Here is a 17,647-nt window from a genome sequence, read left to right on the forward strand (position 1 = left end):
ATTCTTTAAAGAACACGTGCTTATTTTTTAAGCAATAATAGTGTGTAAAATAAAATCCTGATCACCTCCCCAGAGTAGAACAGCATTACTAAGATAAATCTGTACTGCTCCAGTCACAGTATGTTAAAAAAAAATTGTAAAAAAAAAAATTAAAAATGAATTAAAAAAAGAAATAAACATTTTTTTAAAGTATTATTTTATTTTTTTACATACGGCACAAGTCAGTGTCCCTTATCACCGCCACACCAGTTATATGATGACTCTGTACTGCACTGGTGACAGTAAAAAAATTGTAAAGAAAAAAAGATTTTATTTCTAAATTTCCAAATATCTTGGACTGTCTACTTTCCAAAAGAAGGTCATTTGGGGGTATTTGTACTGTCCTGGCATTTTCGGGCCTCAAGAAATGAGATGAGAAATAAGGCTGTCAGTACATCAGGATTGATCGATTTTTAAATATACTGCATATCCCATAGTTTGTGTACTCTATTACTTTCCTACAGACTAAATAATAAACACTGATTTGGGTTGTTTTTGCCAAAGAAATATACCAGGATACATTTTGGCTTAGATTTATGAAGAAAGATTATTTATTTGCACGGTTTTATAACAAATGAAAAGAAAATGCATTTTTTACAATTTTCAGTCTTTTTTTCATTAATTTAACAAGGAATTAAAAATCCAGTGGTGATCAAATACGACCAAAAGGAATATCTATTTGTGTTAACAAAATGATAAAAATGTCAATTGGGTAATTGTTATTGAAAGTGTGACAGCACTGAAAACTGAAAATTGGCCTGGGCAGGAAGGGAGAGAAAGTGAAAGTGTTGAAGTGGTTAAAGAGTGTTAGCCAGAGTTCAGCTTTATTGCGTTAGTCAAGTCCATCTAAATCTGCTAGTACATCTCATCTCTGCTAGTTGGGAAAATGTTTCGCAATATGCACAACGAGAGGTGAATTGGTTTGACATGTGAGAAATTTTATAAGCATTCCAAAAAGATTACAATGAAGTGCATGAGTATATTCCAAAAGGAAGATATTAGAAACACAACAATAATTGGAAAATATGGTCTTCACCACCACAGTAAACATATGAGAATCAGTAATGTGTCCATTGTAATGACTGCCGAGGTCAAAAATGATGGCTACTACTATCCACTTGGCTTCTTCGGTGCGTTTAATACTTAGCTGGCAAGAACCTGAGCGCAACTCATAACTAGAATAAAAAGAGAGAAAGACCATAACATAGCAGCTTAAACATATTACAATATAACAACATATGCTGCCTTTTCTATAGGTTTCTATTGGTCTATCCATTAAATACATGTGCCTCTAGTATGGGGCTCTTAAAATTGGAGAGTTAGGAACTACAGTATACTGGGGTGCCATTACAAGGCTCTGTAGCTTACGTATGTATTTGCAAATATGTGCTAACTAAACCCCTGTTTTTAACTCATACTGTTAGACAGGTTAATTTGGTTTGTTTGCAGACTGGCTGGCAAGTTAGAGCTGGAAATTTTTCTTTTTTGTTGTTTGACATGCATTGCTCTTTCATGTGCTCCTTGCTGTGAAGGCCAGTTAGAGACTGGGGCAGTGGCCATTTTTTGTACTGCCTTTTCTATAGTCAATCCGGATGTAGAAAGAATGCAGTAAAAAGTATTTACTCATCTATAGCTGTCAGCACAGATCACTAAGAAGATGTAAATTATGCCTGTTTTCAGTTTAAGCTTTCCACATGCCCACAATGCCCAACTTCCTTTACTATGCAGATTCCTGAGTGAATGGACTCACCTCTCCCATTTAAAGTCTTACTTTTGGTCCATTCATGTGGCTAAGGGCTCATGCACGCACAATGTTTTTTAACACTGCTTTTGGGACATCTGATTTTTTTTTCTCTGTCTCTCAATGCCCCTCTGTGTTAGCCTAGGTGTCCATGCACACATAGGTGTTTAGAGCAGTTTAGAGGCCGGGGCATTTAGAGGAAAAAATAAAAACTTACTGCCAGCGTGTCCAGGAGCAGCTGCATGTTGGAAGAAAAAAATGATTGAAGTGTATAAATGCATCTAAACATACATTAACACTAGGCATGTCAAGCGCTTGAATGCTAGTTCATTTCAGTGGCCAAAATTCTGGCCAATGAAATTAATTACCACCCAAGCATAAACACCTAAACATACCTAAATGCATCTAACCGCATTTACATGCGTCAAGTGATTTTTTTTTTTGCAAAAATAAGGCTGACAAGAGGAAAGGTGTTTAGGTTAGCTGATGCGTTTTGTGTACGGGGCCTTAACATGGAACTAAACCCATCATTATAACAGTTTCAAAAAACAGTTATTGTCAGGCATCTGTGGTAGTCAGCCCTTGTAGACTGCCAACTTGAGGTTCCCCAGGGCACAGAGTCTAAGCCCCAGCCTGCTTCTTCTTCACCAGAGCCCCTGATGGTGGAGATGGACTTGCAGAAAACTGGAACCCAAAGGTACGCTCAGCTGAGGATGTGGAGATCACTCACGTGCGCAGAGTACAAACAGCAGGAGATGAAGGAAATCCAGGAGACATGCCAAGGTCAGGGCAGGCAGCAAACAAGCACAGACGGCAAACAGAGCCAGAGTCATTACATGGGTAGTCAGGCACAGGGTACACAAGTAACAAGCAGCTGGGAGCTCAGAGAACTGTGAAGTTGCTGAGGCAAAGCTCCACAATAGAGGCAGGCAATGCCCATAAGTGAACAAAGAAGCCATCACACATGTGAATGAGAACACAGATCTAGCAAGACCACTGCAGCAAGGAGGTAATAAAAGCCCAAACAGAAATCTGCAGGCTAGACCATGTTCCAGGTATGCCGGGAATGTAACTGCCACATTTGCTTGTGCTCTCAACCAAACTGTCAAACCATCAAATGGATGTTGTCATAACTGATCACATGTGCAGTACTATGGCAGTTGCAGATCAAACAGAGGCTAAGATGGCAGCTTCCTTGGCTAAAAAGAATAGGAGGGTTTAGTTCCGTATTAAGGTTAAGCTTAAGATGCAGGAATTGGTGAGGCCAGACTCTGGACCCATTGACCCAGGAAGCATCTGTTTATCGGAGTACCTGGGAATTCCTGGTATCTGGCTCTCTCACTGAAAAAAGACTTGATGTACAGGCAACTGGGAGCGCCTGCTGTGATGACGGGCCGTTATGGTAAGAATCCTCTTTTTTACTTAGTTTTAAACTTTTATATATAAATGTCCTGTCAATGAGCAAATGCTTCAATTGAAAAAAGAAAAGAAGGTGCTACTACCCATCCAATGCTAATCCTAGAAACGAGACAGGTGTGTACTCCACAGTTTCTTATCCATTCCAGAATTAACACAAATCATTCCGCACTACCGCCATTGCTCTAAAATCTTTGTTTTATTAAATTAACCACAGTAAAAACATCACAGGTACAAAGGTTGACGTGTTGCGGATTAACAAACCTTAGGCATAACCCATATTTTGTACCCGTGATGTTTTTACTGTGATAAATTTACTAAAACGAAGATTTTAGAATAATGGCGGTAGTATGGATCGATTTCAATTGCCGCAGCGAACTGAGCTGGAAGTTCGGCCCCCTCCTCCCTCCTGCAGTCTCCTGGGAACTTTCACAGGTCCCAGGAGACTGTCAGACCAATTAGGAAGCGCAGCGTGACTCGCACATGCCCAGTGGGTACCAGGCTGTGAAGCCGCAAGCTGTCACAGCCTGGTGCCCACAGTAGAGATGGCACCGCGGTGGAGGAAGGAAGGGGAGAAGGGACGCAGTGGGTCAGATATCTCTGGATATGGAAGTGTGTGTTTATTAAAAGCCAGCAGCTACAAAAACTGTAGCTGCTGACTTTTAATAAACACAAAAATGGCTGGAACCCCGCTTTAATGTTACACCTGCCCAGTAAAAATTATTTTAGTAATATTGATGTATTTAAAGTGATTGTAAACCCTTATATATACCCAGTGAAATGGCTATCCTCAGGTGATACATAGAGATGAAACAAATCCTCCTACATAAGTTATACCCATTTACCTGCAATCCTCTCTTCTCTACAGGCTTCTAAACACACATATTAAAGGCTAATTCTCTGCTCCAGCAGGCAGGGGGTAAGGATCTGATGTCACAGTCCAGCATACAGCGGGGAGCTGAGAGTAATCTGGTATTTGAGTGGAGGGTAAGGATAAAGCCCCTCTACATGGTCTCATAGGGAAACATGCACAGCTGAAGCTGTTGATCAACTTCTGTGTATTGGAGAGAGGGGCAGGCCATCTCCCAAGATTCTGTGGTGTCAGGTTAATCTGTCAGAAGTGAGTAGTGCAGATAGCAGAGGAAGAGAAAGAGACAGAAATCATACTTGGTGCTTTTGTATTGAGGCTAGTACCCACTATGGTGGATATGCTGTGTTCATTTTCCATTTCAGAGGTTTACAACCACTTTAAAGCTAAACTTTAGCCTTACCTTCTCTGCACATTTGAACAGGCTACTCTCTTGTACTGAAATTGCTTACACTGATTTAACTGCACACTGTGAGCTTTTCACACTGGACATTAAAAGCTGAAACAATTCAGACAGGGCCTGCCTCATTTCTTGGTTGGAAGATATGAAAATCATCTAGCCCTTTTCTTCCTGCCTTACTGTTCCTGTCCCATTCTTTCCTACGTTGGATTTCTGGTTTTATTTTTCAATCATGGAGGATCAGCATCACATGTGGGCATGTGGCCACAGCTTCCTGTTTTCAAGTACAGCACACAGTCAACCCCTCCAACCAGCCATGATCTGCCTCGATTGCATACATGAGCAAAGAGTACTAGAGATAACATCACAGGGTCTAAAATGAGGTATGTACTGAAAACAGGTTTATGTAATAGTCTCATTAGCATGTTGGTGTGTTGGTGATGGGGAAAATGAGTAAGCCAGGGAAAGCAAAATATAATGTCCTCATGCACACTGGATGTTTTTACAGCTGCTGTTTTTGGCTTTTGACGTTTTTTTCTACAGCTAGTAAACCACCCAGCATGTTATCCTATGTGTCCATCAACATTTTTTGGCTGGGATGTTTTTTGGGTGGAAAAAAACGCAGGACTAGTGGGTTTCTAGAAGAGTTTTTTAGCTGTAAAAACGCGGTAAAACGTAGCAAACCGGCGTTTTTGGATTTTTTTTGACCAAAGAAAATGGGCTTTTTTTGGTAAAAAAACGCTAAAAAATGCTAAAAACCACAAACACGGAAAAACGTGGGAACACGCCGCAAAGTGCCAATGCCAAAATGCTAAAAAAAAGCTGAAAAACTTGCAGTTTTAACGTGACTTTACACAGCTAATGTTACCAGCGTTATCAAAATGTCCAGTGTGCATGAGGAATTAAACTTCAGTTTAATAACATAATTACTTACTGACTTCATCTAAAGATTTTAATGTCCTGCTTCCAGCTGTATCTTCATCTGCATTATCCTCCAGTATTTCTTCTGAACTCTGAAAATGCATTAATGCTTTGTTCTTTTCTCCTGCAGAAGCCCCAGTGGCATTTGTTTCACCATCCTTGATATGTTTTTCAGATATATTACACTTGACATCCTTATTGTCAGCACTATCCACCTCATCCCTACCTACGTTTATCAGTTCATGCTCAGAAGTTGGTACACTTACAGTATCAAATCCATTGCTACTGAGTATTAAATGTCCTTTAGAATGTGCACTTATGCTTATTTCTCTACCTTCAGTCATCATATCTACAACAGTTTCATCTTCCAAGTGATCTATTCTATTTAATTCAATGTCACTGCCAATGCCACTTGCAGACATTTCTGGATCAAAAAGCACTCTTGTGTCCACCATTTGTAAGTATTCTTCTGATGGCTTTGGACCAGTAACATCTGCTAATGCTTCCACTGGGTTTGGTTGCATGGCTATAACTGTTCTGGTGGCAACAGCTACCCTTAGCTCATCCATTTCATCACAGGCAGCCTGAAGATTATTTTCAAGAATTTTGATAACTGCTCTTTGATGTTCTATTGTATGTTCCAATATCTGTATTTCCTTCTCAGCTTCACAGGTTAGTCCTAATAATGGTTCCATTACCCAAACACCAACATCTGTTGTTTCAGGTGAATATTGTACTGCAACATCTTTATTTTCATGATGAGATCTATAGTAAAACACAGACTCTGCCATAGGAATATTCTCACCGACTGCTACAGACTTTCTGGACTTTTCCTTCACTGCCGGATACCGAACAAGTGTTTTGTCAGTTGCTGCTTTTCCATTACTTGTTTTCCTTTCTGTATCACTTAATTTCTCTGTGAGTCTTTTCAGCTCTGTAATTTTACTTGGTTTAGATAATCCAGACTCTAATCTAATTTCAGATTTGGTTGTTTTAGTTTCCAATGTAATGTCATTTTCAGATATAGCATCAAGCCTTTTCCTTACATCAATATCATGGAGGCTAGAATTAGCAGTTGATGACATCCCAATGGTATATGCCTTGTGCTTCTCCAGCTCATCTGTAAGATGCTTTTTCTCTCTTTCAAGTGTATACATTTGCTTCTGTAAGAGAGGAATGACTTTTACCTGTTCTTCAAGGTCTTTCAGCTGCTTCAACGAAGCAGCCATCTGCTCCCGAATGTACTGAAGATGAGTTGATGAAGAAGTATCAACTGGAGTATTTCTTCCAGAACTCACAGGACTGAATTTCATAGATCCTATGGAGGTAGGACTTAGGATTGGACGTCTGTCCCCACTTTTATTATACTGCAAAGTTGATAAAGTCCCTTGGGTGAGATTGGGTGAACTTCTACTAGCTGTACTAAGCTTAGAAAGATTTGAAGACTGCATTTTTTCATAGTCTACAATTATTTGCTCTTGTTTTTTTCTACCCTCAAGTGTTTTCTCAAGACGAGCATTTAGAAGTGACTTTGCTGATGGAGGCGGAAGAAGTTTAAACAAGGGTGTTGGCGATATTGGATTTGACTTTCTTAAACCCAAAGCCTGTTTGGACGCACCGGAGTAGCTATTATCTACAACATCTCTTGTGAAAAAAACTGAGTCTGATGAGGTGCCATCCTCACTATAATCCAAAGACTCTGTTGAAACTGAAATTCCAGTTTGGCTGGATAAGCTTCTTAAAGATGATGTAGAGCGCCGTGTTGACCTTAGTTTTCGGCTAAGAGACATTTTCTTCAAAGTCTGACCATTCTGGATATCATCAACATATTTTAGAAAGTCCAAATCCAATTGAAATCCATATGGCGTTTCCACACAGTAGGATGTCTTGTCATTTTCATTACGATCCCAGTATAAGAAAGGAGCTCCTAGATCTATTTTGAAAAAGTACAAATATTTGAGTACACTGGCTCACTGATAAGAACACATAAAAAAAAAAGTTTCAATATCTAACATCATGCTATTTATTGAAGTGTTATAAACGTGTTGTCAGGCGTGATAGTAAACTTTTTTTCCAACTTTGAGCCATTTTAAATACTGTATTTTCTTATTGTTTAAAGGAATCATATTTCATTTGTATGCTACAGATTAATTATTTAAATGCATATTGAACAAAATAAACTACCCTTTTAAATTATAAATACTAAACTACCTTTTTACTCAAAAAAAACTACCAATATGCATTGAAATAATTAATTTCTATTTTGAAAATCTGAAAAAGGATAATACAGTATATAAAAGGCTCAAAACTTGAAAAAGGTCACAATCAAGGTAGAACAAATTTACAAATAATATTATATTAGTATTCAGAAAAGTTCTGCAATCAGTGCCAAGACAAGTTGCTCTTCAAAGAAATAATGTCAAAGTGTACCTAGACAGATAAAGCTTGCTTATCCACTTGTACAGTAGTTGGACCAGCTTAGGGTGGAGAAATGACAGCCAGAGTCTACTGTTCCTAGGATTTTCACCTTGTGGTCTAAGCATAGACCCCTACCCAGAAATGCAAACTCACGTATATATGTGATTTTTTTGCGCAGCACTGCAGACCTGCAGCTGTACGTCTGCTATAGGGCAATCGGAAAGCGGTTAATGTGATTAAACTCTGTTTATTTCCATCATCCAATTGTGCGCAAGTAAAAAGGCAATTTTGTTTCTTTTCCTTGCACCTGATTGGGTATTCCTTTACAAAGTGAAGCTTCACCACATTCACTAAGCTCTGAGGCAAATGCAACAGCACTTGCAAAATGAAAAATCTATTTATTTGCCATTTGTAAATCAACCCCATTGTGTGTTCTGTTCTGCAAGGGTTGGAGGTTAAAATGTGGGTTGTGGCAAGTAGAGTGCAATTCCTGTACAATTTTCTAATAAGAAATGAGAAAGTGGAAGGAAGAAAGTAAGAGAGATGGGGATGGTAAGAGGACTTACAGCACAGACTTCACATTATAGGTGTAGCACTACCCCCTTAGGAGTCGCTGAAGTTTTGGGTCCCCCTATAGTTCTGCACAGCCAGGCAACATGCATTTTTCACAGACTTGCATTCCAGAGACAGTAAACAGTCCTTGAGCTTGTTTTTTTTTAAGTTTTATTAGGGATATTAAACTTGGATGGGGTAAGGGGTGTATGGGATGCCCACGGGAACTGCAAACTGAGGACAACATTCTAGCTACTATACATAAGCCCACCCCAGACCCCAGATAAATCCTCTATTTTACCCAGCTGTCTGGAGGAATCCCTGAGCAAGGGGATCCAAAGCTGCCACTTGAAATGGAACAGTTCCGTGTGTAGCGCTAGTCAGGTTTCCCTCCAGAATGTTCCTACCCTTTAACTGGCCCAGAGGGTGTAGGATTACTCACTCAGTCCTTCCCTGTGAGCTGGTTGGGTTGGTGGCTGCCTTCAGGCCTCCTGCTGGGTTGGCTCGTTCCCTGGCTCCACAAATGGTTCTCCCTCCGGGGAATGGTGAGGCTAAGTGATCACTCAGCAGTATTGGTGTGGGCTGGGCAGTTTGACAGTGTAACAATCAGTTCTCCGGGTAGTTATGGACTAACTGGATGTTGGCTTGCCAGCTTTGATGACTATCACCTGGTCCTTATAAATTGCACAACCCTTGCTTGATGTCTTGAAACCTGTTCCAAACTTTAGTAAGATAAGTTTCCCCCTCAAAGGTTTGGGAACATGGAGAAGTCCCAGATGAGATCATTCTCCCATTTTCAAAAGTGCTGATAACATCCTAGGAGACATAGGGGTAGTCCCATCCCCACTTGTCTCGCAGACCTGGATACACACAGGAGTTTTGGGCCTGGTGAATCAGCCTTTTCAAATCAGAGTTCTTGGCCCTGGTACTAGGCCAAGGTGCAGCAAATGTAGGTTGGGCCTGAGGCGGCACTTGAACAGGCTCTGTCCTGCTAGAAAATCCAGCTGGGTCTGGTGTGTGGGAACTGACAGTCCCATCAATGACTCCTTAGTGTCCTTAGTGACGTCCCCCCAGTCCCGTTCTTCCTCAGTGTCATCTGGGGACCATTCTTCCTGCTTGACCTCTAGGGGCCGAAAGTTAGCCTGTAGCCTGGGTGACTCCCAATCCACCTCCCCCCCCCCCCCCCACACTCTCCTCTGGCTCACCTAAGGGCTGGTCATCCTCGCAGACTGCCTCCTTCCAGGCGGAATGGTCAGGGCTGGTGGGTGAGGCCCATCATCAGCATCTCTGGGTTGGCGATAAGTGACAGCAGGCAGCTGTCCTGCAATGCAAGGGTCTGCTGTCAGTACAGGGGAGTCACAGTCCCGAGGCTCAACCCTTCTCTGTCCTCCAATCTCTAACCACCTTCTGACTCTCTGTTTTTGTGTCTCCGTGCATAGTCCTGAGTGAAGGTCCACGGTGTATGTGCAAGGCGCCAAGTTGCTGGGCATTAGCTTGGTTAGCGGCTCTCCACAATGCCTGCACTTGATAAAGGCACTGATCAAGGCAGTCAGCCTCCTGCATTCAGGTTAGATCAACCAAAACCTCTCCGCTCCTTCAATCAGTCCCAGGACAAAGCCCACGTTGCGCTCTTGGCGGACTCCGGTATCCACCAAAGTGATCTCTGGCCAGATAACCTTAGGGAACACCTGCAGTGCAGAATCTTTCTCCTCTCTCTCTCTCAGCATGCTGGGTGTACTGGGTGGACTCAAGGGCATGCCCCTCCTTCAGACATGTTGGAACCAGCGAGACTGGAGACTGCTGTGCAGAATTCTTCCTACACTTATGTTAACCCCTGTTTCTCCAAGCCCAAGTGATAGGGTGCTGACTGGTTTGCAGACTTTTGAGGCACTGAATCCGGGCAGTGACACAGATGCAGTTCACTGACAAGTGCAAAACACTTGGCTCCAGCCATTGTTCGGTGAGTGGGTGGTCATGGCAGTAGTAGCTGCAATGGCTTGCAGCAGTTGCTACGGGCAACAGCGAGGTACGGGACCCCCCCTGCTAGAAACTGTTCAGCAGATAGAGTCATTAATTCGAGCCACTTTTGGGCAACTGGACATTTGTAATCCACTGGGTAGCAGGCCGCACCAGTTGCTTTGGACAAAGACAAGCTAGAGCACAAGGCAAGCACTGATTTTTGCAGGCTTTAGTAGTAGCAGAACACAGGCCTCAGCTGCTGGTGGGTTACAGAGCATTTGTAATCCAAAAGAGTATTGTAGCTCTCCGAGGTTGCTACAGGTAACAATGAGCACAGTAGTAATAGCGGCATAGACTTTACTGTAGTAAGCAGGCACATAATGAGTCTTTTGTAGTAGCCACCTGTACAGCAGCAAAAAGACTTTTACACACTGATGAGCAACTCCAGTTGTTCTGGGCAACAGCAAGCAGGACAACAACGGACATGTCACTGGTATTAACAGATGAACAATGGAAATCTTTCACATCATCCACCTGTAGATCAGTAGGAAGACTTTTGGACAGGCCCGGGTATGGTTGCCACGGGTGACAGCATCAGCAACAATACTTTAATCACAGCAGCAGTCACAATTTTAGCAGTACAGCACCACTCTACTTTCCTGCTAGGCTCCGTGACACGTTCAGCAGCAAATAACACTTTCCTGACTCGTTGGTTGCCAGTTGCTAGAGGCAACAGCCATGTAGGTTGCTATATTGACATCCCAGATGAGCCCCCACATGTAGCACTACCCACTTAGGAGTTGCTGAAGTTTTGGGTCCCCCTATAGTTTTGCATAGCCAGGCAGTAGGATATTGAACTTGGATGGGGTAAGGGGTATATGGGATGCCCAAGGGAGCTGCAAACTGAGGACAATTTCCTGGCAACTATATACAAGTCCAAAGATAAGAACTCTTCTTGGAGAGCTCTACAGCCTCTCCTAGTGTACCACCCCAGACGCCAGATGAACCCTCTTCTTTACCCAGGAGTTTGGAAGAATCCCTGGGGAAGGAGATCCAAAGCTGCTACTTGAAATGTAACAGTCCCAGGTGTAGAGCTAGTCAGGTTTCCTACCAGAATGATACTTTCCCTTAACTGGCCCATGTGGTATAGGATTACTCACTCATTCTTTGCCTGTGAGCTGATTGGGTTGGTGGCTGCCTTCAGGCCCACTGCTGGGCTGGTTCATTCCCTGGCTCCACAGGTGGACCTCCCTCCGGGGACCAGTTGGGCTGAGTGATCCACCTCTTCAGGTCCCAGCCTGTAGGTAGGTACTTTCCCACTGAGCCCCCTCCCAGGTTTCTCACATCCTCTCCTGCTGCTGAACAGGCTCAAGCACACTTAAAGGCTGCCCTGGTCCCATGCTAAGCCTCCTGCTTGGAGATTTACCAAAGTCCTTTGAGTGTGCAGGCCAGCTCCTCCTTACCACTGCCCACTGCTTCTAGAATCTTCTCCAAGATTCTAGAGCAGGTGAGGTATCAAGGAACTGACCTGCAGAGTCTCTCAGCCCTTACCCAATATTGACTTTGCTGAGTTTTGCCCAGGCTGCTACTCAGCCTCTCTAACTAAAAAAATTTAACTAGTAGAGCTCCACTGATTACATGGAGAGACCTGTGCAGTCAATTTATAGCTCAGACCTGCACAGTGCAGGAGATGTTTAATTCAGTAGCACCCCTTAGATGAACCTCTTCCCCCCCCCGTGGTGACTCTTCTACCTTTGCTTAGCCCAGTCCTATCTGAAACATGTGCCTATTTCTTTGTGTCCTGTCCCTTTAAAAATACTGCAAGTATAGAAAAATACCCAGTGATCTGCTGGAAATCCAAGAGTTTCCTAACATCATTTTGAAGCTGACAATACAATGTTTTTGCTGCTCTAAAAGTTCAAGCACTATTGTTAGCCCTGCTCAAGGGCTTCTGTGCTGCACTATAGAAACTCTCCCCCTTCCTCATTTCAATACCATGGGGGAGCTGTTCTAAAGTCCTGAGGATGAGATCTCAGGTAAGGTTGATATCAGTGCTTGGGATTTCAGTGCGACTGAGGCAATTTTGTCAGCTCACAGGAAGTTAGGAGCTTAGGTGTGGTATATTTGCAGTGGTTTTAATGTACTGGCTTCCATACTTTCTGGATATATCATACAATCCAGGAGAATCAGAATAAAGTCAGAAGTTCTTATCTACTTGTTTTAGGTCAGAGACCAAAGCTAAACTCCAGGCGAAGAAGCTGTTTTACCTGTCGGGATACTTGCTGCCATGCAATCCACACAGTAAAGGCCTGTCTGGCAGGACAGAAGACCTGATTATTCCTTTGCTGCAGTTCAGTAACCCACCCGTATGGGTTTTGTCTCTCTGTGTTATGGTGTAGATGACAAGGGTTTGACCAGAGCGCAAAATCTAAATACTAGTTATCATCACAAGAGATAATGACTGGGAAACCCAGTGGCCTCCTTTTTTTGCTTCCCTCTCCTCTTTTGAACAAGTTGGTGCTTAAATACCCTCCATGCCACTCCCAGGGTAATTAACATGTGCCTGTGCTCATTTGCAAACTATGGCTAAACTGTAGGAAAAGTCACAAGGAAATCCTGAGCTGTAGCAGGCTTGAGCTAGAACAAGGCTGGAAAAGAGCAACACCTGAACAGAGCAGGACAAAGTTGTAACACTTTCCTGGCCTCTGACCGGACAGCGAAATGAGAAGAAGCTGACTCTGCTCTTTCCTCCTAACAGCATGCTCCTTGTATTGCAGTACAACCTATTGTGCTGCCTAGAGTCTGGTCTCTGCTGTACATAAAACTGCAAGAAACTGATATCAACTCTAATTCAGACTCTTACAATGCTTGCATTTAAAAAATAAATGTAATTGATGTATTAATGAACTCCAAGCTGTGCCTTTTAATATGGAGTTTAGCTTTAAAGGAAAAGGGTCTCCATGACAGTCAACCATGTCAGCCTTCAAGTTTTGCGCAGGAAAGTTTCCTTAAAGGAGTTCAGCTAATTTGCTTATTAGTAACCCACCCACAAAATTGAAAAAAGTATGCTGTAGTTTTGTACAAATAATTAAATATTAACCAGCAACCCGTCAAATATTTCCCTATAAACAACCAGTATATTTATCTGTTTTTTCTGCATGCATTGTATGATGAAACAATTGGTTTTTTTGCATAGAACTTCAAGTATTGGGGCAGCACAGTGGCTAAATGGTTAGCACTTCCGCTTGGCAGTACTAGGATCATTGGTTCAAATCCCAACCACTGGCACCACCTGCCTGGAGTTTGCATGTTCTCCCTGTGCCTGCGTGGATTTCCTCCAGACACTCCAGTTTCCTTCCACACTCCAAAGACATGCTGGTAGACTAATTGGATCCTTTCTAAATTGGCCCTAGTATGTGTATGTATGAATGTGAGTTGAGGACTTTATATTGTAGGCCCCTTGAGGGTTAGGGACTGATGTGAATGTACAATATATATGTAATGCGCTGCATAAATTGACAGTGCTATATAAGTACCTGAAATAAATATTAAGTATTGCTGGACAACATATAAGTACTTTACCTGGAAGGTTATTACTTATGTTGATGGATTGTGTCATCTTGGTATGAAAATGTAAAGACCCAGTCTCAGTAGGAAATCCTGAAAAAGAGAAAACACAATAAAATAAGGTAGAAATAAGAAATTATATCCTGAGAACAAAGTGATTAATATTTAATTATTGTGTAGCATTGCTAGCAACTCACACAAGCGGCAGATCAGTTAATACCAGTGGGTTTTTTTTATTTTACATGTGCAAGTTGTTACATCATTTATTCTATTTTTTGATATTCCATTGCTCTAAATCTAGATATTGTTGCCTTTTTACAGTATTTAAAGGAAAAACTGGAGTGGAATCTTAATTTCTTCTTGTGATAGTGGGGGAATTTACTAAAACTGGTGCACTCAGAATCTGGCGCAGCTGTGCATGGTAGCCAATCAACTTCAACTTGTTTGATGCCAGAATCTGGTGCAGCCGTGCTTGGTAGCCAGTGAACTTCAACTTGTTTGACGCCAGAATCTGGTGCAGCTGTGCTTGGTAGCCAGTCAACTTCAACTTGTTTGACGCCAGAATCTGGTGCAGCTGTGCTTGGTAGCCAGTCAACTTCAGCTTGTTTGACGCCAGAATCTGGTGCAGCTGTGCTTGGTAGCCAGTCAACTTCAGCTTGTTTGACGCCAGAATCTGGTGCAGCCATGCTTGGTAGCCAGTCAACTTCAACTTGTTTGACGCCAGAATCTGGTGCAGCTGTGCATGGTAGCCAGTCAACTTCAACTTGTTTGACGCCAGAATCTGGTGCAGCTGTGCTTGGTAGCCAGTCAACTTCAGCTTGTTTGACGCCAGAATCTGGTGCAGCCATGCTTGGTAGCCAGTCAACTTCAACTTGTTTGACGCCAGAATCTGGTGCAGCTGTGCATGGTAGCCAGTCAACTTCAACTTGTTTGACGCCAGAATCTGGTGCAGCTGTGCTTGGAAGACAGTCAACTTCAACTTGTTTGACGCCAGAATCTGGTGCAGCTGTGCTTGGTAGCCAATCAACCTAACTTCAACTTGTTCAGTTAAGCTTTGACAAAAAACCTGGAAGCTGATTGATTTCAACTGCTGAATTGCACTAGATTTTGCACCTTCCAGTTTTAGTAAATAACCCCCAGTGAGACTAATGTGTAAATGTACTTTACTGCAGATTTGTTTTCAGAACTCCTACCAATCTTTGGCTACTTCCCTTCCCCTTACCACTATATTAAAGATCCAGAGGCAACGCCTACTCTACCCTGTCTGCAAAACGATCTTAAAATTCAGCAAACATTTTAACGCTAAAAGTGTTGACTTTAGGTACACTTTGGACACTGACTTGTGCAATAAGAAATTATATATTTTTTAATATCACAATTTCTTGCAAATGCTTTTTTTCTATTAAAATGTATACAACTCTACATATTGAGGAATTAGAAAAACTGTTATTCCTCCAATGTGCCATATACCTTCAAAATGTTGAAATACATATTTACAACTTAATAGAGAAATATGGCCAAAGCTGTTTTGGCACTACATCTCCTCTGGGTTACAGGAATGTACTTATTTTTGCACTTCTGTGACCCAGAATCAGCTAAAGTCATCACATTGCATACCCACTCTGATATCTGAGAGGATCCTGACAATAATGTCAGGAACCACCCAGATTCCTGACCGGCAGCTAGCTCAGCCTCTCAGTGCACCACTGACAGCTGAACCAGCTGATCCCACCAGTATACAGCCTGGAGCTCCAGTGAGCACTGGAGGAGCAGAGCAGAAAGCAGTAATTGACAGTCATCACTCTCTGCTCAGAGCAGACCAAGAACTGAGCAATCAGTAATCATGCGAATGCTCAGTTTATAAGCTTAGAGGCACAGGGACAGCTGTAGCATCGGACCAATGCTGCATAAGTATTTATGTTTATTTTTTTACAATCCCACACTTCTCACTTAATATACTACCAAGTGAGCCAAGATTTTAAGGAAATAAAGAACATCTACTTCTGTGTTGTTTTTGGGCAAGAAACTATGTGTTTCTATGTGTTACCATTTTCTTTTTAAGTTTTGGAGGGTTAGAAGCTTTATAGTGTAGACTATATAGCAAGTTAGTTTGCCCAAATCTGGTGATTTGCATCCAGATTACTTTTACATTTCAATTTATTTTTAATAGCTAAATAAGTATTTATATATGGTATGGTTTATGAAACTCTCACGTAAGCTTCTTAATGTATTACATAACAAATTTTAATATAGGCAAACAATGTTTTTAAATATGTCAAACACATATCTTAACTTATATAGCAGTGCTTTATTTTCAGCATTCCAAATAACAATTTTGTTGAAGCGTTATGCTGGTCATATGTATGCATGTGTTGGCATATGACAACATCATCTGTAATAATATCTTGATTGTGGTGTCATAAAACACTGACTCAGTAAAAGATTATGCTTCATATAGAGGGTGGAAATATTACTTATAAGCCTATAAATACACACATTGTATTATAGTTGCTCCAAGCAACCATCTGGCAATCAATTAGCTTTGCTTAGGCTAAACAGAGAAAATGTGAAACCTTGCTGGTTGCTGTGGGTTACTGTATTTTACGCATTGCTTTTCACTGATTTATAACTAAGCAAATTAATTTACATTAGAAGAAAAAAAGCAAGTAGCAGCTGAAACAGTAGTGTTCATATATTACTGCTTAATTTTATTTTTATTAAAATTATTATTATGTATTTATGTTTACATTTTATTTTATTTTAACTGTAGAATGCAAATTAGTGGGTTTTTTTCCTTTCAATTGTGTTCTAAACTGCCTTCCTTCATGGCTCATTTACTGCCTCTCGTCTGTTTTTAATGGAGAAAAAATAGGTAACTCATACGTATGCATTTGGTGACCAACAGATTATTGACAACAATTGTAATGCAGAGCTGAATTTAACAAATAGAAACAACATTAAAAAAACTATAAGGGGTTGCCTTGGATTAAAAAAAATGGGTTTCCCTATAGCAATATGCAATAACAAACAGTGAAATTACCAAATTAAAATATTTTGTTATAAAGGTAACTTGCACATACCTCTTTACAATACTTTTTCCTGTAGATATACTTAGTTCCAGGTTTTGGATAATCCCAAGAATTTTGACATGTTCACTGAGTGCTTAAAGCTGAAATGAAACTTGCAATAACATCTGTTGTCACAAGAAACGTATGTGATTTCCTGAGGATAGGCCCATTCTGGGAAACAGCCTTTCCTTTGAAAAACTCTTCATTGTTGTGTGGCTAGATCATAATTCCAGATTGTCAGGAATATTCAGCCAGCTTCCTGACACAAATACATTAGAGAGACTGTGCAAATGTCTGCATATCCTAGGAGTGTTTGCTACTAAAGTTCAATCTCCATCCCTTCTATTTATCTTACTCCATTTATCTTTGGATATCTTTTAAGGTGGACTTATTGAATGGCATTTAGACATTCAATGAATTGCGATTTGTTTTTTTATACCCTGCAAGTCATACATAGTCCTATACTCCCCTTCCCGGCACCACCCTTCCCTTCAAAGAAAAATAACTTTCAGCTTGGAAAATCCAACTGGCCAATGGTCCTTTTTTCTAGTATAAATCTGGCACCCCGATATTTCCAAATTCAGCAGGATAACAAAAGGATCTTTTACTGCCCAATGGTCAGACAATGATTTAGTTGTTTATTTTGATTAAATAAACCATTATTTTCAGACACAGCTTTACCTACTTGCCAACCACAG

General features: G+C 41.3%; 1 protein-coding gene across 2 annotated transcripts; it reads right to left on the minus strand.

The window, feature by feature from the left end:
* Window positions 1–522: 522 nt before the first annotated feature.
* LOC149455380 (KN motif and ankyrin repeat domains 1-like) lies at window positions 523–17,333 on the minus strand. 2 transcript variants are annotated; one of them, XM_089686218.1, is made up of 4 exons: window positions 16,962–17,333; window positions 13,897–13,974; window positions 5,403–7,318; window positions 523–1,214 (listed from the first exon to the last, which is right to left on the minus strand). In XM_089686218.1, the coding sequence occupies exons 2-4, from the start codon at window positions 13,931–13,933 to the stop codon at window positions 1,209–1,211; spliced, it is 1,959 nt and encodes a 652-aa protein (XP_089542344.1). In that variant the 5' UTR covers window positions 13,934–13,974; window positions 16,962–17,333; the 3' UTR covers window positions 523–1,208. The 2 variants fall into 2 exon arrangements, with proteins under 2 accessions (XP_089542344.1, XP_089542343.1); XM_089686217.1 differs by having other exon boundaries at window positions 5,399–7,318; window positions 16,962–17,313.
* Window positions 17,334–17,647: the final 314 nt, after the last annotated feature.

Source organism: Staurois parvus, unplaced genomic scaffold (assembly GCF_062004578.1).
Source record: "Staurois parvus isolate SC_StPar_1 unplaced genomic scaffold, SC_StPar_1.0 ptg000394l, whole genome shotgun sequence".
NCBI classification, from domain to species: Eukaryota; Metazoa; Chordata; class Amphibia; order Anura; family Ranidae; genus Staurois; species Staurois parvus.

What these genes read in the sequence shown, in the direction of transcription:
- LOC149455380 (XM_089686217.1), bottom strand. Translation starts at nt 13,933, where the DNA reads ATGACACAATCCATCAACATAAGTAATAACCTTCCAG. An exon ending in CATAAGTAATAACCTTCCAG is followed by an intron (nt 7,319 to 13,896) that starts GTAAAGTACTTA and finishes TTTTCAAAATAG; the next exon opens with ATCTAGGAGCTCCTTTCTTA. An exon ending in AAAATCTTTAGATGAAGTCA is followed by an intron (nt 1,215 to 5,398) that starts GTAAGTAATTAT and finishes TTTTTATTCTAG; the next exon opens with TTATGAGTTGCGCTCAGGTT.